The sequence below is a fragment of the Clarias gariepinus genome, chromosome 12 (genome assembly GCF_024256425.1).
Source record: "Clarias gariepinus isolate MV-2021 ecotype Netherlands chromosome 12, CGAR_prim_01v2, whole genome shotgun sequence".
NCBI lineage: Eukaryota > Metazoa > Chordata > Actinopteri > Siluriformes > Clariidae > Clarias > Clarias gariepinus.
In genome coordinates, this window is record NC_071111.1 from 22,278,883 (window position 1) to 22,304,186 (window position 25,304).

The 25,304-nt window shown below is 40.2% G+C and overlaps 1 protein-coding gene across 1 annotated transcript in view; it reads left to right on the forward strand.

Moving 5' to 3' along the window:
• syn3 (synapsin III) overlaps positions 1-25,304 on the forward strand; it is a 108,286-nt gene that overhangs the window by 14,582 nt on the left and 68,400 nt on the right. The window contains exons 2-3 of the mRNA XM_053508452.1: positions 3,424-3,852; positions 12,099-12,156. Of these exons, the coding sequence (XP_053364427.1) occupies positions 3,458-3,852; positions 12,099-12,156 (453 nt within the window). The 5' untranslated portion in view covers positions 3,424-3,457. The remainder of the gene's footprint in view (positions 1-3,423; positions 3,853-12,098; positions 12,157-25,304) is intronic.

Genomic DNA, 25,304 nt, shown 5'->3' on the forward strand with positions numbered 1-25,304 from the left:
TATATTTGAGGCATCTAAATTCGTACCAAGAAGAACTAGACATTGTTATTGGATATTGGACTCGAGGCATCGGTAGCTTGATGGTAGGTTTCTCACCTGCCATGCGGAAGGCACAGGGTTCAATTCCCAGCCAACGCGCGAACCCCAGTCACTGGATCCAGTTCCGGTCCCAAGCCCGGATAAAATGAGAGGGTTACCTCAGGAAGTGCATCTGGTGTAAAACCTGTGCCAAGTTGTGTGTGGGGTCCACTGTGTCGACACCTGAATGACCATCAATTAGTGATGGGAAGTTTGGATCATTTTAGTGACTTGGTTCTTTAAATCTTTACATTCATCAAAATAAACAAATCTTTTTTTTTTTCGTGTCAATTAGTTCATTTCGTTCTTTTGAACAAAAATAAATTTAAAAGTTTCATTTTCAATAAACGACCCCCAACACGTCTACAAAAACAAATTTTGACTCTCGTGCAGCAATGAGCAACTTACCTCTCGTATTTTCTGGTTCAGATTGTTCGTTCTTTTGTCCCATGACTCCCATAGACACTATGCAGTGCAATACACAGGAAACAGGATTGAGCGGTTCTTCTCATGTGTCTTCTAGTCCGAGTCGTTTGTTCTTTTGAATGTAATGCACTGCATAGCGTCTACAAACGATTGGGACTAGAAGACTCGATTAGTTACTACTTATTTCTGTTTCCTGTACATAACCTACGGAGGTTTTGCGATGCTTTGCGCATGGCCAGTAAAAAATGAACAAATCACTCTACTCGTTCTTCTAAATCATATTAAACGAATCGTTCATGAACGACCCATCATTACCAGTAATAAGCATGAAAGAACTTGATGAAAGTTTAACAATGTTATGGCTTCAAGGCTCAGGGGTTAGAGCTGGACTCTGGTCTTGTAACCCAGGGGTCAAGGGTTAAAATTTAGCTGGGGCTTACAGTACATTGTTTGGGGCGGTGGTGTATCAAACGGTTAAGGCTGTGGGTTTGTGATTGGAAGACACAGTTGATCCCTTGAGCAAGACCCTTAAGGTGCTGTATCCAGGCTGACCCTGTGTTCTGGAATGTTGTTGGTCTTGTGGCTGCTCCCGGGAAAGGGGTCGCCACAGCGGAATATCCAGTTCGCACAACAACTTGGCACCTTCCTGACCTTCCTGACGCAACCCTCCCATTTTATCCGGGCTTGGAACCGGCACTGCATCCAGTGGCTGGGGGGTTTGAGCACTGGCTGGGAATCGAACCAGGGCCTTCCACATGGCAGGCGAAACACCTACCACTGAGCCACCAGTGACCAACTTGATTAAAATGGAACCATATCATTTAAAGAGAATTATAATCAGTTACAATCTTTATTGTGATGCTGGTGAAATTCCGACTATACCGTATTATAGATCAAATATGAATGTTGTCTTGCCGAAGTCTTGCCCGTTTGCCCTAATCAGTAAAATGACACTAGATGAACGTGTATGAGAGTCAGACTAAGCAGAATGCCTCGCTGTGATCAGCTATTACACGAACCAGCACCGCATCAATTAGCACCTTATCTCGTGTCATTCTGTAAAATCTTTATCTTGCACCTCCAGTTCCCCACAGCTCTTTCTTCAGTTCTTTCCTCTTCAGCCTTAATCATGCTACCATAACACTCAATTCACGCCAGGCTTTATCCAGCAAGAACAGAGCCACTTTTCCTCTCTCTGCTCTGTATGCAGAGCTCTCATAAAGCCTGACTGAAAGCAGGAGCTCAAGAACCTCAGTGCCTCCACTGCTGCTCCTTATTCAGTCTAAAAGATGCAAATCTAATGATCCCTGCAGTATTTTTTTTTTTTCATCCTAAATGACAGCTTATGCAACTGCTGTCTTTCCAGAAGTGTCTTTACGTAAAACGCCTTGAAGTGCAGATTTAGGTGTTTAGGAGCTTTACTGTATATTTCGTCATATTTTAATTCATTAGTCATGATTTATTCACTGTAGTTCAGAGTCAGATTTGGTGGGCTTTCACATACCACGTGATATCACGTCAAATACTGTAAGATGCAGCTCATCACGCTTCGATCGTTCTTAGGCATGAAAGATTATTATGTACTGTATATGTACCAATTCAACAGGGTGAAGGAGTGTGACTGTCGATTTTAATGCCATAATAAATCAGACATGATTAACAATGTGTGTTTGATGTTTCTCTGTGTTTTATGATAGGATCAATACAAACAAAAAATGTTCAGTACAGATAATTACATCCACCAATAGTCGCAGTTTATGAGGGATGGGGTGGTTGTAACCAGGTACATAATCAAAAATCACACAAATATCATAATCATGATGATGCAGTAGGGACGGCACGTTGGCAGATGGGTTAGCACTGTCGCCTTGCACCTCCAGGACCGGGGTTTGATTCCCGCCTTGTGGTCTGTGTGCATGGAGTTTGCATGTTCCCCCTCGTGGTTGGTGAGTTTCCTCCAAGTACTCAGGTTTCCTCCCATTAGATTAGGCTAATTGGTGTCCTCCCACAGTCCAAAGACATACAGATTACTCTAATTGGTGTTCCCAAAGTTGTGTGTTGTGTGTGCGCCCCGTGTTGAATTGGCACCCCCTCCAGGGTGTTCCCCTGCCCTAAGTCTCCTAAAATAGGCTTCCAGCCCCCCTCGACCCTGTATACAGGATAAAGCAGTTTGGACGATGAGTGAGTGAGCTTTATCAGGTTTCCCTCTAATAAGCAAACCAGAGGTCATGGTGGCAACGAAAACCTCAGCCTCAAAAGGGAACCGTCTCATTTGGGTGATACGGGATAGTATGACCATAAATAAACCCCTTCTATAGCCGCCTGCCTGATTAGGCTAACTGGCTTATTTAAATGTATGTATGTGTATTCCTGTGATGGATTGGCACCCCATCCAGGGTGTACCCCACCTCGTGCCCTAAGTCTCCTGGGATACTGTAGGCTCCAGGCCCCCCATGATTCTGTATACAGGACTAAGCGGGTATATTAAGCGATGAAACTGTGATAATAATAAAGTCATTGATTGAAGTTCTTGATTCAATGTAATTGAATGACAAAAAAGGAAAAATATTCCTGCGTGTGTAAGACTTGGTGGATGGTGTCCCAACCCATCCTCCACATGCAGCAGTAACTGCAAGCACGAGCCACAGCAAGGGCATACACTGTGACAACATGCTCAGTAATCTAATTTGAACAGTTGATGTTGAGAAGTGCTGTCCTGGGAAGGTCTTCATAAGAGCCAGGTTTCATCACGGAGCTTAATGGGTTTTGTAAATACACTCGACACAATACTGTTCTTGTAGGAACTGCTCCAGAACAGCTGACCTCCATGTCTGAAAAGAACAACTGACTGTTGTTGTTGTTGTTGTTGTTGTTGTTAATTAATGATCTAATTCCATTTTCTATTTATTTTTTACACAGCCCACCCTCTCCTTTGCCGATCAACAGCACCACCATGAACTACTTGCGCCGGCGTCTGTCCGACAGCAGCTTTGTAGCCAACTTGCCCAATGGCTACATGATGGACTTGCAGAGGCCGGCGGGCTCTAGCGGGTCTAGCAGCTCCACCAGCTCCCCGGCGTCCCCGGCTACGGAGAGACGTCAGCCCCCGCAGCCCCCGGCCCCCGCCCCGGCCCCGGGTCCGCCGCCTCAACCCACCTCCACGGGCACATTTCTCAGCTCTTTCTCCAGCGTGGTGAAGACGGCTCAGATCGCCAGCGCCGTACAGGCCAAAGCCGCCGCTCATGCAGACAGCAGCGCCGCAGCCGCCGCCGCAGCCGCGGCTCTGGCCAAATCTATCGTGCGCAAGCCTAAAGTGCTGTTAGTCATCGATGATGTGCACACAGATTGGTAAGAGGCAGTTTTTAATGCAGGCATAATATGAATCAGATTTGCTCTGAATACACACAGTATCTCGGGAAAAAGGATTATTTTAGTGCGCTGGGATGAAGGAAAGGCAAAACAACGTACAGCATAGATGTTCAGTCGTTATCTCAAAAAATGTTACTGTTACAATGATGTCATTAAAACTCTGCAATTATAAAATAATAATACCTAATCTCTATTATTTGGCATATATATTGTCTTATAGGGAATATATATAAATTAATAAAGCCGGCGAATGAATGTAACTTTATTCTCAAAGTAATTGTCAGGAAGAAAAGTTTTATTTTAGGCAGCCTCCTAACAGATCATTAGCCTCAGTAGATTTACAACCCGCTGATAATGTTCTGCCTGCTAATGAGCCATGCTGTTTGCAGCAGTTTGGATTTATGCAGGGGTTTACTGTTTTTTTTTTTTTTCTTCCCCGATTAGCATAACAGCACAAAAATCACATGCTGCCGATAGACAAATCTGACGCTCACTCGTGCTCTATAACGTCCTAACTTTTTAATAATGACACTGCGCAAGTGTTACGTCAAAACACCTTAAACAAGGTCTGGTTTATCTACAGGGTATCCCAAATATACAGTATATATATATTATTTTATTTATTATTTTTTTTCGAATAAAATGGTAAACAAAAATGTCCATTTGCCATTTTGTTGTCTCTCCCGCTCATGGTGGGCTTTTGTCAACATCTGCTATGATGCATGTAGCTGCACTTTGAATGGGTTCCTTTAAAGGACACCTATCACAGTATGCAGAGGTCATAATAGGTTTCCAATCATTTTTAGATATTCTCATGGATCATCAGTATGTATGGTCTATTTTGGTCTTTTAGATCCCCCAATGTGATATCATATAAGAAGAGCCCCTCCCCCAGCTTGTTAATCATCTCTAATTCTAATTCTAAATTTATTTGTCACGGACACAACTATACACAGTATCATATGCAGTAAAAAGCTTATACGACTTTTTGTGACCTAAAAAAAAAGAAAGATGAAATAGAATAAGAAGGTAAGAGGAGGCAGATTGCACAAGAAAAAAATAATGGAACATATAAAATATACAAATATACTGTACAGTTACAATGAAATAAAAAGTAACAGAGAAGAAAATAATATGCATAGTGTAAAAAGTATAAAATGTGTAAATTATTTGAATTGTATAAAATAAAAAAGAGTATTATAGGTAAAGATACGGCCTGTATGTATAACAGCGGCAATATGAGTGAATCATGGAGTGTGAAATAAGATGATGTGTGTGACAGCAGCAGTGGTATTGTCCATGTTTAAATAGGCAGGGGCCTATTCAGCTTAGTTACATTCACATGACCAGTCTCAAATCTGTGTGAGTGTGTGTGTGGTTGTGTGTGTGCTGCAATGGATTGGCACCCCATCCAGGGTCAGGCGCTGCATGCTCCAAATCCCCCAAACCCCTGAGGTACTGAAGCAGCTCTGTGACCCTGTACAGGATAAGCCGTATAGAGAATAAAGGCATGAGAGAGTGAGCATTTAAAGTGGTTACGTATAATGTTCATGTTCCACCACACTTCTTTCAAAATCTGTTTTTTTTTTTTTAATCTGTTGGCATTTTAAATGGAAAATGTTGCAGTTCCTCTATAATCCTGCAGGTGGTGCTAAAAACTCTTTACACAGCACAGTGTCCCATGCAGTAGGAGCTAATTACTGTATTTGCTAAGTTTGTGTAGAATTGTAAAAAAAAAAAATCTGAAAAAAATAGAGATATTTATAACAAGCAGTTGAGTATCATAATACTTTAGTTTTAAGAGATCCCTGGTTCCTAAAAGATGTATTTTCCCTTTCTGTAGATTAGGATATCAGTAACCTTTAGGGTGTATAGTATTAGAGTGACATTCCTTCCCATCTATTTTACCTGATTTTTTGTTTATGATGTTTTAGTACGACGAGAAGTCTTTTCCTTTCTCAAATAAGATCTGCTTCAGAAAAGAACTTCATAGGCGAACAAACATGGTCCTTCCTTAGCCGTCTGTCAGTAAGGCACTGAAATAGACACTTAACTAACTTGTTTCACTTCATAAATCGCTCTGAGCTGCTGTGCCATTAAACCTGTGTACAATCTCAATGCTATATACGGAGTAATCTATCTACGGGATTGTTTTTCGAGTCACAACTTTAAGCGATAATTTGCAAGGGGAAAGATTTCAATCTTCAAGCACTGTGGAGCGTGCAACAATAATCCTGAGGTCATTTTAAGTATACTGTGGTGTATAGAGCAGTGCAAGTCACTGTGTGCTAGTAACAGCGTGACAGCAGTAGTAGCTGCAGTGAGTGTCTTCGACAGCAGGGTGGGGCAATAGTCCAACTTGACAAGGCCGGTATTCAAATAGAACTAATCTAGAACTCTGCACCAGGTGGAGCCAGATAGACTGTAAAGATAAGGAGAAAATCAATCCTGTGAAAGCAATAAAGATTTATCTTCGGTAACATTGAAAAAGCCCCAACAACACAAGTCCTTACACGGAAACTTATAATTATTCATTCACAGTATAAGGCCAAAAAGATTTTTTTTTTTTTTTTCGGACACAAGCATTTCTGTGTTTTAAATACTGGATCAGTGCCCTATACCTGTCAGGTCTTTGAATTCTGGGTTTAACACTTCCTCAGCCTCAGCCACACCACTTGACTTTCTTAACTATGCAAAAATGTGCATGCATTTTATTTTATTTTATTTTATTATGTTTAATTCCCCTGAAATAATCACATTATCATGTTTGTGCAGGCTAAGAATATCTATTTTATACAGTATACACTGCCTGTCCATAAAAGTCACGGTTTCTGAAAGGTCAAACCATTGGCCTGCATCTAGCGAATAAATAAACAAATAAGCAGATTTAGAAAAGGCTTGAAGTTTAATTGTTAAAAAAATAGTTAATAGTGACTAAGTAAGGCATTGGACCATGGTTTGAAAGGTCCCAGGTTCAAAACCTACATGTCCTCTTTGGGCCCCTGAGCAAGGCCCTTAACCCTCAACCACTCAGTCGTATAATGAGATGAAAATGTAAGTCACTCTTGATAATGGAGTCTGCCAAATGTAATGTAAATGATGATTACGACTAAAAAGCACTTGTAATTGAGGATAATCCTTCTGTTAGCTATGGAGCATAAATATTGGAGCTATTGAAAAGGGTCTATGGTTGTGTCCATAATGTGGTCTAAGGAGCCCAGATTGACTCTATTCTCCAGAGTGATGTGTGTTAGAGTAAGAAGGGAAGCGCATGAAGCGATGCACCCATCATGTACAGTATAGTGGCCACTGTACAAGCCTCTGGAGACAGTTCTATGATCTGGTGATCAACAGTGAGAATCGCCCATGATATTATAGATCGGACTTGCGTCCCCGGGTGTCCTTGCAGCTAGTGTTGTTGTGTGGCCTAATTGGTTAGCAAGCAATTTGAAATTGTCACAAAACAATCCCTTCATTTTGCTCTTTCGCTCAGGGGTACAGAACAGCTTTTCTGTTCATGCGTCCAAAAAACACAAACTCTGCTCCAAGGCGACGTCAGCGGGACAATAGAGACGTCTGTACACGTGTCTGTGGCATGCTCAGAGATACAAAGTCAGCAATGAGTGAATTTCTGACCTCAGCTCAGAGAGATTTAGCCACAGAGACCAATTTGACATTTTGATAACAATGAGGCTCTTTATTTCAGTGTTGCAAATAGCAAAACAGCATCTATTTATTGAACATGACTCATGTGGGTAAGGAATGCCTTGAGATGGACAAAATATTGACCTGCAACGAACGAGTAAATAACTTGAAGCTTGTAGTACCTGAAGTATTTGGACACTCGACCGTTACATATGTGGTTCTTCTCCAAATTGTTGCTTCCAAGTTAGACGCAAACAATTGCATATGAGGTGGTATAAAAGTTTGGAGACTAGTTTTGTAACGCGCCATCAGAGGGCAACACAAGGCTGCACGTCCACACAGGGCCTTCATAAGTCAGTGTGCCAAAAGACATCATGCTGTGCAACTGGTGCAATTCTGACCACGTGTTACCACGTCTGCTATTTCATCATAGACAGCAAGTTAGTACAAAGAGCGAACATGAAACCTCAAGTTACATGCCGTAATGAGTCGTTTCAGGTGTTTTGAGTGGCACGCACACTTTAAGAGTGGATGAACATCACTGGACGATGACGAGAAACCATCAAGACCTTTAATAAGCTGCCAAGGTCGTCTCCAGCAAAAGCAACCGGATCTGTGACGTGCGAAAAAATCCCAAAAGACTTCATGCTCCACGATGACAATAAGATCCTCTCACCGAACTCTCCTTGCACATGAGTTTCTCACCGAAAACAACATGATCCCACTCCCGCACCCATCCTACTTGAACGATTTTGGTCCTGTGGACTTCCCGAAGATGAAGATTCATCCCAAAGGTTGCTGTTTTGACACGGTTTAAACGTGCATTGACACACAGAAGGTGCCTGTTCCAGAAGTGTAAGGAACGCTGGGAGCGCTGTATTGCTGTGTAAGGGGACGATTTTAAAGGTGATAGTCTGTAAACATACATAAATAAAGTACTTTCTTGTAAACAAAACTAATCTCGAAACTTTTTGATATCCACCTGTCTTTGTGTGCTGTAGCGTTACCTACACTGTGACCCAAGACACAATATGTTCTTATACCTTATGTAATGTAATCATAATTCATCATAATTCATAACAAGTGAAAAGGATCAGGATAGAAAAAAACATGTAAAGGAATTCATGTTTTAAGGCAGAGTGTAAGTGTTCCTGATTGCCTCAAAAGCAGATGATTATCGTCTCTCACCATCTATTCCTCCCTCTCTCTCTCTCTCTCTCTCTCTCTCTCTTCCTCTGTGAGCATTCCAGAAGAGAGGGCTCATGTAGCTTAGAGACCCAGACGGCCCCTGACGGACATGACCCCGTTCTCAGCTCCCGCTCTCTTTGTGGCCCACATTGATGCCACACACATCAGCTTTCACCAGAGCATCTCTGCCATTTCCCTCTCTCGTTCCTTCTATCAGCCTGTCACTTTCTTTTAAACGTCTTAAATCTTGTTTTCTGTCTCAGAAGCACTTTCACATTTCCCGTGTATATTTGTCTGCTAATCAGCCCTGATGATTCCCTTATTGAGAGATCCATCACTCAGACAGTTCCATGCGAAATACCCAGGTGAGCTGGAGTTCGCTATTAGCAGATGGCAGATGTTTCTCTGAATGAGCGAACGTCTTTATAAACTCTACTTCAAAGAAGCTGGACATGTTGCGTCTGTCTGATTGCTCGATTCGTCCACGATTTCTTTAGACACTAGGAAAGGATAATCATACTGGTATCAGGTATCAGTCAGATGTTCATACAGTACACTCTACATGTACAGTGGTTAGAAAACAATGCCTCAGTACTAGCATGAAATATCAGAGGATGCTACAGTATGACGATGTCACACTAATGAGCAGAGGACACAAAATGACAACAGTCCCGACAATTTTTTTTAGGTTTGTGAGCATGGAGCACTGTCATTTATTAAGTATTTATAGTTCTTAAATACTATCTCTCTCTCTCTCTCTCACACTCATATATTCACTCACTCACTCTCACACGCACTAACTCATTCACTTATTTACTCTCATTTATTCACACACTTACTCACTCACTCACTCACTCACTCACTTATTCACCCTCATTTACTCTCACTCACTCACTCACTCACTCACTTGTTCTCTCCGTCCTTCCCCAATTTCTTCACACTCGCTTTCACACGCTTCATCTCACTCATTCTCACTCTTTCACTTATTCTTTCTGTCACAGACTCACTCACTCACTTACTCACTCATTTAACCTGATTTAGTCTCACTCACTTGTTCTCTGTCCTTCACCTATTTATTTACACTCGCTCTAACACGCCTTCGATCACTTCCTCTCATTCACTCCCTCTCTGTCACTCACTCACTTATTCACCCTTATTTACTCTCACTCACTCACCCACTCACTCACTCACTTGTTCTTTGTCCTTCACCTATTTATTTAGCCTCGCTCTCACCCATTTCCTCTCACTCAATCACTCATTCACTCACTTACTCTCTCTCTCATGCACTCATATACTCATTTTCACTCACTCATTCACATTCACTCACACTCACTCACTCTCACTAAGTGTCACTCGCAGTTACACTCATTCACTTACCCTCTCACACTCATCCACACTCTATCTCCTTCACCTATGTTCTGTATATTCACACTCGCTCTTACTCACTTGCTCACTTCCTCTCACTCATTCTCACTCACTCACTTTCTCACACTCATACACTTTCACATTCACTCACTCACTCACTCACTCTCTCTTTCACACTCATATACTTGTTCTCACTCACTCTCAGTAAGCCCTTTTTCCTGGTCGGGGTATCACTGGATGTGAAGGTTAACCCAGGAACCCTCTGAGCTGGAAGCTGAAAATCCATCCTGGATGCAGCACCAGTCTGTTGTAGAAAATATACAGTAAAGAGAGCTAAATAACAAAAATGTACTGTAATTCCTCTGCTTGTTTAATAGTCAGGATATTTCTCATGTTGCGATCTATCCTGGTAAGACTCATGTGTATTTCATACTGTACATTTCCTTTTCATGTTAAGCTCATTTCTAGCATGTTGCTGTAGTCTGATCTGTTTTCTTCCACAAAGAATAGAGGAGGCACTGAGAACCGGTACAGTCAAATAAGTGACTCCGCTATATTTATGACTCTTGAGAATTCTCTCATATCATTGTAACTCTTGGTTTTGAGCCCTAAAGCAGAAAAAAATGATAGTTTTTTTCCCCCCTCTCTACTGCAGATATCAGCTTTAATCCAAACACATGACTCATTCCAGTGTAATGCAGCGAGTTATCCGTTCTGGGCAGAGAAGCTCTAGAGGCTTCGCTTTGTTTCTTTTGAAGACTTTTTTTTCACTCTGTAGGTGTGAATGTAGGCGAGTGTGGTAGGCTAGTCTTTTATCATTGCACTAAATTGTTTATGGTTCAGTCAAGGTCTGACCGAGTCTACGAGTCAGAAACCAGAAAGTTTTGCTGCACAAAAAGCTTACAGTAGCTTGAATAAGACTAAGCTATGGAGATGTCCTCCAGATGAAAGTTTAAATCGGTAATGAGGTGCTTATGGTTAAAGCAGGTGTTAACTCCAGCAGTTGTTCAGATTCAGCTGTGAAATCCAGTGTCCTGACCTCTGACCCAGCTGAACACCTTTGGAATGAACTGGAACTGGAGCCTCTTTACCCAACATCAATGCTTGAATAATCACAACTGCCTGTATGTATGTATAATAAATGTGTAATTGTAAAGCAAAGACTAGAGCTCTTGTGAGTATGATATCCACATACTTTTGGCCATATAGTGTAAGCAACCACCCATCCATTCATCTAGGGACTATGAAGGCCAATGGTGACCCTTGTGTTTATTTCCATTTTTAAACCCATGGTGGGACCTCCGGTCAACATGAGTACACACACTCATTCACACACTGCGGGCGATTTGGAAATGTCATTTAGCCTAATCTACATGTGTTTGGACTGTGGGAGGAAACCGGAGCATCTGGAGGAAATCCACTCAGCATGTGGAGAACATGCCAACTCCATGCACACAGACCCCAAGACTGGACTCGAACCCGGACCCTGGAGGTGTACTAGGTGGTGCCGACAGTGCTAACCAATAAGCCACCATAATATAAGTGGCAGGGAACTTTTTTATTTTTGGGATACAACCGAGAGTGAGGGTTGATTTCATACTTTGAGTCCCTTTACAGCTACAATGTGTATGTTTTAGCCATTCATGAGGTCAGACATGTTTCTAAATGACCTGCTTGGGAGTCGTAAAGGGGGAAAAATGGTTTGTTAAATTTTTGTAAATCCCACTATTTATAAAGGTGCACATGTTTGAGAGGCAAATGCATTCAAATGAACAGAAGAATGTAAAAATACTGCTGAGAAATTAAACATTGGTTATTTATTGATATGGTTTAGTTTCTGGTTTTACACCACAGTGGTTTATTGAGATACTTTCTGGTGAAGAAGAAGAAGAAGAAATAAAACACCGTTCTTGCCTACAGCGAAAAGGGATCTGAGTGAATGTCTGATCGTGTAATTTTACATGTGATCATGGTAAAGTATTAAAGCAGCTTCTGCTAAACAATGGCTTCTCTTTTTCTTTCGCCAGGGCAAAGTATTTCAGAGGGAAGAAGCTGAACGGGGAACATGAGATTCGTGTGGAACAGGTAGGTTTTTTTTTTTGGTCACTTTTTTTTTCACAGAATTAGAGATCCTTATAATAAGATCCTTCTCCTCTTTTTGTTTTTATGATTCAGTGCTGCTGGTCTTCTTGGTTCAGCAGTTAATAAAAGATTTAAAGCCATTCAAAAACAAGGGCGTTCAAGTCAAACCGGGACTTTTGATTGTACAGAATGACAGAAAACAGTTATAAGAGTTAAAAACATCCTTTATTTTTCCCCTTTATATAATCCCCTGCTATTGTAATGCACTTATCCCAAGGTTTCACTAGTGCTTAGATACTGTCAATCTTTTTTTACTGCCTGCTTCACGTCTGAAACCCTGACCTCCCAAGAACTCCTAGACCCAAAGACGCAAACATGTAGGCTTGGAGTGAGTTCAGGATTGTACAGGGGATGTGACGATAACTCCCACCCAATTCCCCATAATGTCCAAGTGGTGTTCGTGATTGATTGAGTGTACAGTTCCAACAGATGTTGGCGATAAGTTATATGTCGATTCCACTTGCTAAATGTTCACAGAAATTAGTGCAGTGAGCTTTGAGCTACCTCAGCCGAGATCATCATTTATGGATGTGCGGCCTTATTTGAAATATTTTTCTTAAATATTTTACTGTGGCTAACAGTCTCATCATTGTTAAAGTCTTCTGTAAATGTTTTCTTGGTTTCACGCCTTCATTCACAAGTCCCAGTTTGACTTGAACACTCCTTGTCTCCTTGTAAATAAGATCAAAAAGTAGCTTCCTGTATTCAGTAGACTACCTGTATGTAGCCCGGTCTGTCCTGCATGCTTTTCTCTTGCGTCTACACCAGCATTGCCAGTGCCCTCAGTATGCAGCGCTACCCAGTCTAGACACTTGTTATTTAAGCAGGATGATAACATCTCACCGCTTTCGCAATCCATCTGCAAGCCATTGGCAAGACACGGTTTGTCTTTAAAAGCTGGGATTTTATGGGTGATCGAAGCTGGCAGGGGGAAGGAAAGGTTCAAAGGGTGCATGTTTGCTTTGTGGTCGTTGGTGCGGTCACATCTCTCTGGCAGTGGGGGGAACGGCGGGGTGAGGAGTGAACAAAGCATGTTTGCAAACTGTTTCCCTCCAGTCGCATTAGTAGAAGCTAAAGAGATGGGGATGGTCAGGTGATTGATTTATAGGTGCAAAAATCACTTCACTCCACAAATTTTTTTTTTTAAACCTGCGAGGAAAAAAAAATGCTGCTTGATTCTAGTCTTTGCTTTATTCAACAACTAAAGAGAGTGATATAACAGTGTTAGTTTTTTACTGGGTCCAGCTTTCTCCCCTCCCCCACTCACTGTACACGCAACAGATAAAGTTGTAAAGCTTCACCTTTCATGCTGTCATGCTGTCCACACTATCACACATATCACACACTATCACACATATCATCTTGTGACTTGCTAACTAGTGAAGCAGAATCTGAGAGGACAATGGTGTGCTGTCTTCATATCTGCCTAGATTTACAGTGCATCCGGAAAGTGTTCACAGCGCATCACTTTTTCCTCATTTTGTTATCTCACAGCCTTATTCTAAAATGGATTAAATGAATTTTTTCCCTCAGAATTCTGCACACAACACTACCATAATGACAACATGAAAAAAGTTTACTTGAGTTTTTTTTTTGCTAATTTATTAAAAATTAAAAAAAATTGAGAAAGCACATGTACATAAGTATTCATAGTGTTTGCAAAATTGAGTTCAGGCGCATCCTGTTTTCCCTGATCATCTTTGAGATGTTTCTGCAGCTTAATTGGAGTCCACCTGTGGTAAATTCAGGTCCTATGTGGAGAGAGGAGAACCTTCCAGAAGGACAACCATCTCTGCAGCAATCCACCAATCAGCCTATATGGTAGAGTGGCCAAAGAGGGAAAAAAATTAATTGAATTCATTTTAGAATAAGGCTGTGACAAATTTTTTTTATGACACAGGTTTTTTTCCACAAAATGTGAAAAAAAGTGATGAGCTGTGAATACTTTCCAGGTGCACTCTATCACTAATATGACATTAAACGTGGCTTAAAGCAGCTCATGCTAACAAGCGCTAACCGAAGCTAAATTGATTATTATTATCACTTTGCTGTAAATTTTATTTCTTTTTTTAAACACCACTGTAGCTTAAATAATAGAAGTAAAAGTGACAAAATATGACAGAAATGTTACAAAAATAAAATACATACAATGGTTTATAATGAGTGTGTTTTTCTTTAAAGCTGACATGACAGTGGTCTTGCTTTGAGCTCATTACTGACACCTAGAGGCTGTCGGGTAGCACATGCCTGGTTCTTTGGAGACAGCTTTAGTGTAGAATTATTTTTACTATTTATTTTCTTTCTATATAATATGTCAACTTAACAGTTTTGCGCTACACATACACAGCTTAACGTTCATTTTTCTGATGGTTGCAAAGATGAAAAAAACTGGACTTTTACTCACACTCATCGTCTAAACCGCTTTATCCTGTGTACAAGGTCGCAGGGGGCCTGGAGCCTATCCCAGGAAACGTGGGGCACGAGGCGTGGTACACCTTGGACAGGGTGCCAATCCATCGCAGGGCACACAGACACACTCACATGCTTATTCACACACTGGGCAATTTGGGAACGGCAATTACTCTAATCTGCGTTTGGACTAATCTGCTTTGGAAACCAACCAAGCGCCGGTACGAACTTGCAAATTCCTTGCACACAGACCCCAAAGTGGGAATTGAACTCACACCACAGAGGTGCATGTTGATATTGCTAACCACTCAGCCACTGCGCCGCCCACATGATTTTTACCCCACCAAATTAATAAAATAGCAAAAAAGTGACTGCAGCAGAAAGAAATCTTCATCTAAGGTCCATGATTCTTCCTTAAGACTTAAGACTTTCCATTTCGAAAACTGTTGACACTTCTCATTCCTTGGCTGTTCACACAGTTCACTCCTTTACACCCTCCCGCTGTGTTTGGCGCTCGGTGTAGTGATTGTCCGCCATTATTTTTCCCTTTTGTTCTATTTGCCAGTACTTCACAACTCGCTAGTTGCATTAAAACACCAACGTTGTCTCAAATGCATTTTTAAACGGACTCCAAGGCTCACTGCGCTCTAGGTTCGTACTTTGATGATGTAACCAAAGTATAGACTTGGACAAGGACCACAGAGCTTAGTGTAGCGTTTGGAATGCAGCAGAAAGCCAAAGCCAGTGAGTGCATGGTTCATCCAGGGATGCTTTTGCAAACGATCATATCAAGATGAGCTTGTGAGTCCATTTATCTATAAGCAGATTCTTTAATGTGAGCCTCGATAACCTTGAGAAAGTTTTTTTGGCATTAGGTCCTGTATAGTAGCTTATTTATATCAAATGCACTCATGCGAGCCAACTCACATCTATAAATTAAGACAAATAAGGCTATCTACTGAGTTCATACAGAAATGCATGACCGATGGTTCGGTCTATGTGTATGGTAGCCGTAAGCTTACTGTATACATTGCAACGATACACTGGCTTCTAACCGGAGACATCAGCTTTCCTTATAGATCACACACACTCTTGTGCGTTTCGATGATGGCTTGGTGGATTAAATCAATTTAAATGAGTGTTTGACAGGCTGAAGTGTAAGTGCAAAGACCTGGCCAACAGTTTCCTTGATATCATGGTATTGAGCAAAAGTGTCTCACCTAGATGAAAAGTGGCTTTCTTAGATGGGATCAAAAAACACCATTTTCATAATACTTAATGCGTCTTATCTCCCAGTCCATGCTTCGTTTTTGTAAATATGCATACACATTCATAACTTTATCAGATAAAAAGAAATAAATTTGCTAAATACAATTTCATGCCTTTTTTATTTGATCAGTTTAGATTTCACATGAAAAGACATAAATCTGTATTATTTTGAAATGCAAAATTGTTAAGCTATTCCAACATGAATCTGACATGGTTACGGACACTACAGATTTTTTGCTTTTTAGGCCTTGACCAAAAACCGGAATGCTTTAATTTATGCAGTAATTATATACAGTACAGGTCATATGCTTTTAGAAGCTTACACCAATTTTAGTATCAATCCAAAACTGGTTTACATGTACAGCCATAAAGGGAAATGAAAGAAAAAAAAACAACAAAATTATGTAGAATGTAAAAAGTCTTTAATTGCAAGATCTTGCAAAAAAACCTTGTAAAGGGATTCCTATACTTCCGGGTCTTTTAAACTGCACTTAAAAACATGAGTTTTTATGTGGCAATAAAATGAAGTCAGCTGACGACCTGAATCTACTGAATGGGTTATCAAATCAGTGGCGTTTTTCCCTCCCTGATGGAACAGGTATATTCCATTACTCAAATTTTTATAGAGTGGTTCTGGGAATACGAGGAATTGGTTTCACACATGAACTGGACACCACACTGTGTGCTGTAATTAGAGCTAAATGTGATTCAATGAAATCTTATATTGTGCTAAACAGAGCTATGATTTAAGTCAAGCCTTCATGCTATATGATCCTAACCCATCATTTGTCAAACCAATTCTAACACAGAAGGCGGATTTCTTAACTTCCCACAGGGACTTGCTAACAGTAAAAAAAAAAAAAAAAAATGAATTATTTTTCTAATTTACTTGAGTACTTGTCTAGCAATGACTCTTCTCACATTGAACCTGACGAACTCATTCATCCAGGCACAAAAGGTTTTTCAGATGATATCATCTTGGAACGATACCATGCTGGATCCGGCTGGGCATAGAGTCAAAAAGACGTCTGCAGTGCTCTGGTGTCGCTCGCTCAATCCGTGCCTGCTTGATTGCTTCCTGAAGATCATGTACAGAATCGTTTTCTGACTGCTACCGCCTCTTTCACAATTGTCCAGCTGGTTGCTATTGGTTGGCCAGAAGTATTAAGACATATGCATATGCCATAATGCAAAATACAAGTGATTTCACTAATTAGTTCCAATCTACCTGGCTGAGGATTGAAAAGCTGTCTATGTGACAATGTTATTTACCTTCTGAAGCTACTGTATGGCTTGGGTCATCTCCAGACCTAAACCCAATAGCGACCAGTTAGATTATAGTGAAGACGTCAGAAGGAGTCAAGAAACCCTTTTCTGTACATGATCTTCAGGAAGCAAATCAAACAGGCATGGATTGAGTGGGCGACACCAGACTACTGCACAGAGACGTCTTTTTGACTCTACACCCAGCCGGATCCAGCAGGTTTTACCAAATAAAGGACTTCATGCCAAATGTTGATCATTATAGAGCGATTCCGATGTACAATAACAAATGATTCTTATTATCTTGATTGTTGTTATTTGAAACATTTGAGAAAGTCATTAAAACATTGAATTTCACTTTTGGACACCACTATAGTCCTTACCTGTAAAGAACCCTACTGTAGCAGCCCACCCACTATAAAAGCAAACCATGATAAAAACATTTTTTCTCTCTCTCTGTGTCTCTCCCTTGCCATTACCGTGTGGCTACGTGCTTGCTTTTGTATTACCGCCGCTCTGTCCTGCTGCCTTATAAGGAGGCATCCAGCTGCTCGGAGAGTGCTTCATGCTTAAGACCACCCAGGGCACCAAGAGGGTTTTCTGTCTGTGGGATGGATTGGGATCAGATATTTTCTTTCTTTTGTTCGTTTTTTCCTTTTTTTTTTTTTTTTTTCTTGAAATTTCCAGTGATCTCCTATTAGACCCACAATACATAATCTTGCACTTAATAAACAGTATAATGAATAAACAACTTCACATGATTAAAGCTTCTGATTTATCAGTAACGATTTCACATCAGAGCTCCTGTACTAATGGATAAGACCTTTCTGGAATGCATTCTGTATATATAAGCCACATTCTTTCACACAGGACAATCAGAACAGTGCTGACGGTGCCTCCCAACCTAGTGCCTCCTTGGACTCAAAGTTGGTCGAATTGTTTATAACAAGGACTTTAATCATGAAGTTGTTTATTCTGTATTGCTGATAACTTCGTGTCACTTGTATGTTTTGGTGGGCAGGGACCCTGCAGCGTGTACTTTGCCGTCAAAGTCTCAAGTTGTCATTGCAGTCCTGAAACCCTTTTTCTCTCTCTCTCTCTCTCTCTCTCTCTCGTCTTGAGTTCAGGTTGCCAGTGCTTCCAGCCAAGCACAACACTCCAATCCAGTCTGGCATGTAGATGGCTCGGGACTGCATGCCTGGCTTGGCCTGTATGATTGAACCAATCCCCAAGTGTCTCTTTAGCACATTCTAACCTGACCTGAAGTGTTTTGTGTCCGTAATGCGATACTAGCTTCATGCCGTGTTTCCTCTGAATACCAAACATGGTAAACACAAAAAATCTACCTCGTTCGTTCAAGCCATTTAGCGTAATTTGTACTTTGATTAAATACGAGGGCCGTTCGAGTGAAACTGGGACTTGTGATGAACTAGGACCTGTGATGAACTAGTACCTAACCCTTTCTGATACAGTCTAATACCGTGTTTAGACTCTTATCCGCAGTAAAACATTTGAATTTTGAACGTCCGATCCCAGCCGAGGTGGCTCACAGCCCACTGCAGTCGTCCCTGTGAATGTTCAGCGAGTGAAACGCCCGATCCCTGAAAATCGACGGATAATTTGCGACCAACTTGCACGAGAGACTCATCTGTCTGTGAGAACTGTACACATAATCTTTCACGTACGCCATTTACACATTACAGAAAATTGGCCGTGAACTTGAACCATCAGTCTGATCATGGCTCCGGCATACTGAATCATAATGAATTCAGTGTGATGGTATCCTAGTGCTAGTGAAAGGCGGGGATAAGTGCATTAGTGTAGCAGGGGATTATATAGAGACATAAGGGGAGTTTTTACTCTCTTATTTTGTGCAATCAGAAGTCCCGGTTTGACCTGAACACTCCTGAATCTGTCTACATTACTCTGAAACTCTGAAACTCTGAAAAGGCGATTTCAAGGGAAAAAGAGGCCTGTTGGAGAAAATAATCCAGTAGAATTGACATTCACATTCACCGTCTCAGTGATGAGGGATGCGAAACGTCTTCCCTTGGTGTAATCACATGACTGAATTGTCCCTGAGCAGTTACATGAATCTCCTGTATATTCTGGGTTCGAGACAATCAGACTGAGGGTCACTTTTCGATTCCGTGTGCTGTTCCACTTGCTGACAAAGAATGTCCAAGAATTCATCTTTAAGACAGCAAATAAGATGTGGATCGTTAAAGAAACCTATTATTGATATACCTTGACTAACAAAAATATTCGACCTCATCCTGAAATTGAATTTATGCACATGCCGTTCGTCTTATCAGAAAACTCACATTCTCATTAGAGTGAAATTAATCATTCTCCAGGAAGTTTTTCAGAGAAAATGTAAAATATTACATGGGAACCTGCTTCAGTCTGCTGAGAGCTAAAGCTTAAAAGAAAAAACTTCTGCTCCAGGCACAATTCCAACGCCATGTAGGAGCGGTTATAAGCAAAAAATGTGAATGACCTACCTCGGCCAAGTCAAACTCAGGTCTTTTAAGCTTCTTGTTTAAAACATTGCAATCAGTATGCCACTAACCTGAAGAACCTTGTGCAGAGCTGGCAGGAACTAAGCTAGGAACGAGGTTAAAGCTGTTATTGCAGAAAGTCGATACATTTTCATGAATAAAAAAAGTTCCTAACAATTTAAGAAACGTATGTCGTTTGTTGTTTTAACCGCTCAATCGAAACTGACTATGGGTCACTTTACGGATCATCGCCCTTCACGCTTTCCTCTCTTTAACGCCTTCTTGCAATTCTTCCATGGGTATGTTTGTATTGGCCTTGATTATGTACACGCTCTTTGATATCCTCTTCTCCTTCTCCTCCCACTGACTATGCTGAGCATTAATGTTGTTTCCAGGGAATTAGCTCGCATGATGTGACCAAAATACCAGCGCCTCAGCTTGTTGATTTTGCCTTCTAATGATATTTTAGGTCTGACTCATTATTTGTGACTGTTGATGTCCATATTATGTGCAGCATTCGCCTCCAACATCCTAATTCCAAAGTCGCCTTGCACCTACAGGGTCCGAGTTCAAGTCCTGCTTGGCGATCTGTGTGCGTGGAGTTTGCATGTTCTCCCTGTGCTTGGTGGGTTTCCTTAAGGTACTTTGGTTTCTTCCCACAATCCAAAGACATACAGATCAGGCTCATTGCTTAAATGTGTTAATATTGATGTTTTATGGAGCTGCTTGGCTCTTACCCATACTCCCAACATGTTATGTATCATATTTCCAGTACTAAAATGTAAATTGTTAAGGTCAACTTTAGCAATTATGGCATTTTCACCTAAAAAAAAAAATGGTGAATTCTTCCTCTTGGACAATGTAAGATGTCAATGGAAGCATCTGTTAGACAGGTGTTTGACCTTCTTGAGGTCTAGTTCTTCTCTGTGCCAGTTGGCCGGAGCCCACTGAACCCTGGATTCATACTGAGACGCTTGGCCGAAACCATGTGTTGCTCACAGATACCGTACTGCACAGCAGAAACATGCTGTATAAAGCTATAAAATGGAATTTTATGAAAAGTCTAAAATAGTTCCTGGCTGTTTTAGAAAGCACAAACCCAACTTGCCTACTGTTAATACACAGATGTCCCTCGACTCTACGGACAGTTATAAAAACCGTGTTTGGGCCTACTAAATTATTGTCAGGACATCGTTTTTGATTGCTTCAGAGTAAAGAAATACATTTTTATAAGCTGTTTGTACACATTTATTTCTGTTTCGAAAGACCTTTGGTCACTAGCTGGCACTTCCAGGTGTGTTCAAGTCAACCTTGAATTTATAATGAAATTTCTGGTGAATGAAGGCTCAAAACTGATTGACATTTACTGTACAGAAGACTTAAAGACTTAAAGTGTTCCCATGATTTATTTAAAATTGATGGATAACTTGTCACAATTTGCACAGGAGACGCATCAGTGTGTGACAACTGTACAGTCTGGACCTCGCTCCATGCCATTTTCACATGTTTGGCCATTAAAGGAGTTCCTGGGAGGCTAGCATTTCAGAAGTGAAGCAGGGTGTCCGATCATTGTTCTGGTGTACTGAGAAAACGTTCTACCTTGATGGTATCCAAGCTATAGTGAAACACAGGGATAAGTGCATTAGTGTAGAGAAAAAAAGTTACAGTGTTACTGTACCACAGCATACAAATTAAATTTTTCCGATAAAACAGTCTCTCCATTAGTGTGGTGTGTGCGTGTGTGTGCACGCACATTAAACACACACATAGCGCCTGTGCGCACAATAGAAAAAACACTTATCTGTCGGGATTTATTTTACCTTATTTTTAAAGGTAAAGTGCAGGTTAGTTTGGTTTATTTTTTTTACTTTATATTTTGTGTTAATTATTTTCCTGTATTTATTTTTTTGGGCTGAGTTTTCATTATTTCTTATGGGAAATTAAATTTGGTTTACAAGTGTTTTGGAATACGAGCCTGCTTCCGGAACGAATTATGCCCGTAATCCGAGGTTTCACTCTAAATGCCGATTATCTGTTCCAGCCACCCAAAAATATTACCAATATTGCCCATTTTTTTGGTCAAACACTATAATCATATTTTTCCATATGAAAAGAATCAAAACATTTGGAAAATACATGAGAATAAAGTACAATATGAAATAAACTTTAAAAACGACATTAAGCATCACTTAAACCTTAAATTTCGATTCCTCTTGGCACCAACTGCTTGAAAGTGGCTCCTTTTTCTTCTTGCTACCATGCTTGCTAACTTCATTGGGCGCCATGTTGGTATGTTTTCAATGAACTTTGCACAAAATGCCCCCCCCAAAAAAAGTCAACTGTTTGCTTGCCTTTCCACTGACGCAAACATTCTTATAACCATTCTCTTATTCTGCACAATCAAAAGTTTCAGTTTGACTTGAACGCACCTCGTCTATAAAATCTTTAAACAATTAAAATCGTTTACTCTAGTAGTCTTAAATTATTTTTTATTATATTTTTTTATTATCTGACTCATGAATTCAGCCTAATGCTCTCTCTCGCTCTCTCCCTCTCTGATTATTTCATGCACCAGCTATGAGTTATGAGTTGACCCAAAAGGCATTAGGCATTACATAATGAGATATTTCAGTGCCTTTTTTGAGTCCGTGCCATGACCTGATTATTGTTTGTTACTGCCCTTGTGACTGCAGACCTTCAAATCTGTCATGCAAGTTCAGAGTTCAGCCACTAGATGACATCAATACAGATAGCAGTTCTGGTTAAAGTGGAAGGAAAAACAGTGCAAGGGTATTGTCTACATGGATTCCTTTCTGTTTTTCTTTCCCAGTAGCGGAACGGATCCAAGAGAGGGCTGAATGTGTTTCCCTGACAGTAACTATGGCAGCCTGAATGCGCGCTACGCCGTTTGCCCCATGCTGTTGCGCTGCTCATCCCTCGACCAAAAGGGCTAACTGATGTGACTTGCTCTGTGCTGGTCAGCCAACACGGCTGACTGATGGTTCCCTTTTTAGCATGCCAGACGATCGCTGCTGGTTTAGAGGCGCCATGATCTTGTTTTTTTTTTTTTTAAAGAAGGGCCTGCTTTTGGGTTTAATATGTTTGCAAAAAAACATACACCCCCCTGAATGATTTTATGTTTGAGTGTGGGTGTTTCACCCATACATTATGCATGGTTGAGAGATGTGCACAGTAGGGATGGGACAACTATGTTGTTTTTCCTCTCCATACTATTTTGTATACAATATGGCATTTAAAACACAATGCGATACAATGACAACAATACTGGGAGGAAACCGAAGTACCCGGAAGAAACCCACCAAGCATAGGGAGAACATGCAAACTCTAGTATAGTCCTGCGGTGGAATACGAACCCGGAGGTGCAAGGCGACAGTGCTACTGTATAACCCATAAGCCACTGTGCTGCGCAAAGCAACTTTATCATAGTTTGAATTAGATCCGTCAAAGTACCCATAGCTTTTTTCTTATTTAAATTACATTAGAGTGTAAGTTAGTATATAGCTATGGATTAGCAATATACTGTACATTTACAATACACAAGTTTGGAATTTATCTTAGAGTTTGGTCATGGTACATTCAACAAGGTTTACAACATGCACCTTTCAGACAACAACACACATGACAGATATCGTTTAAATATCAAAATATTGCAGGAATTGTTAAAAAGTGTCATTTGTGCATGACATCATCCTTAAGTAAGGTATTACGTCACACAGGTTAGTTTTAAGCTATGTCAAAATATGGTTGATAAATACCTTATCTTCCTAATCCTGAACAGAATTAAAAATGTTTAAATCTTTAAACATTTTTAAAAACCTTTTTTTTAAAATGTTAAACATTTAAACAAAAGCACTTAAATAAACACGATCCAAGCTTGTTAATCTAGTTGTGATAAAAAAAAAAGGCGTGAGGGTTCTTTCTTTCTTACCGTGTCATAGAATCCTCATTTAAATATTATAAAAAATTAGATTTTTTTTTTTTTTATGATTTTTCGGATGTCCATATAAATAAACTTGGACCTGGCTATATCTCAGATAATGGTATCAAAACAGAGCTGACTGAAATAGTAATCTGAAAATACGCTTAACTCAAATCACCCAAAATGCAACTTAATACCTGATTTGAGGTGAAATTATAAATGATTACAGAAATAGCACTTCTTGATTTTTGTTACTTGCTCATATACCTTTAGCAGCTTTGTTTTCATTTATAAGTTGTGGATAATACGTACATAATGAACTGTATATAGTATTATTTTTATACAAGCAATAATTGGAATAATAACTTACAATTCATCGACATTTACATATACAGTAACGCTCTGAGGAAAAGTCTAAAATTCCTATTTTGGTTAAGCCTTCATTCATTTATTCATTCATTTATTTGTTTATCAGTTTTTCTGTACTAATCAATATACTGTACAGTTATATACAGATTGAGTAAAACTATGCACCAAATCTGTATTGTTAGTCATTTACCCTAGTCTTCTTTCTTGTAGTCCGCTTGCCTGTGTACTGGGAGCATGTATTCCTCTGTGTGTTATTCAATGCGTTTAATTAAGTCATTGGAGTTGCTTGGCTACAGCTTATTACAAGCCTTTTTCGAGGCTGAAAGGCAGTAGAGGAGACTAACTCAATTTGCCCTGCTTCCTCACAGTAAGACACTCTGCAGTGAATTCTGGAAAGAGGGACGTTTGTGATTTTGCACACCACTGTTTCTTCTTTCCTACGTCTGATTTTGCATCTTGTAAAATCGGACATAAATATGTTTATGCCCCATATAAAGCACAATTTATATATGGACTGTACACAGTACAATGCAAATCTCATTTCCTAATATTGTGCTTCCAAAGAGCCAGACTTGCTTGAGTTTTTTAATATAGTCTTCCCAATGCACTGCCAATGCAATCAAAGCATACCTCGATAAAAGAAGAAAAAAAAAAGATGGAACTCTATCAGTCATGGATTGGCCTTCCCAAAGCCCAGATCTCGACATTATAGGATCAGTGTGGGATCATCTTGAGAGAGAACAGACCAAAAAGCTGCCAGAGCTTTGAAATGTCCTTCAAGAACCTGGAGAAATTCCTGCGGACTTGCCGAAGAAAGCTCAGTATGTGATGTAGATTAGTACTGACTTTAAAGCTCATTAGAGTTATACAAACTCTCCTTTTGTTTCTACAGTATGTACTGTATTCATGTGTATGTTTGCAAATGTTTCACGATTTCACGATTAATTACAATTTTAAAACACTTAGATTTACTTGTATTTTAAACATGCAATGTTAGAATAAAGAAATGCATGACATACTGGTTAGATAAAACACATTATGCAGTTTTTTAATATCTCAAACATTAACATGCATTTTAAATTTCTTCTCTAATGGCCGTCAGTGTAGTTTTTTTCTGCGATATACGACATCCTTTAAGGTCCCCCGTAGATAAAAGTCTGCAGGTATTAAATCAAGAGAACGTGTGGAGAACTCAACTGCACCTCCTCATTCTAGTCAGGTTTCAAGAAATTGAAAATGCATGTGCGGCACTCTCAATGGACACTTTGACCAAGGTTACCCAAGCAGCTGTTCGCTGTACTAATAAAGGTCTGGAAGCTAATGGCCACCACTTTAAGCAC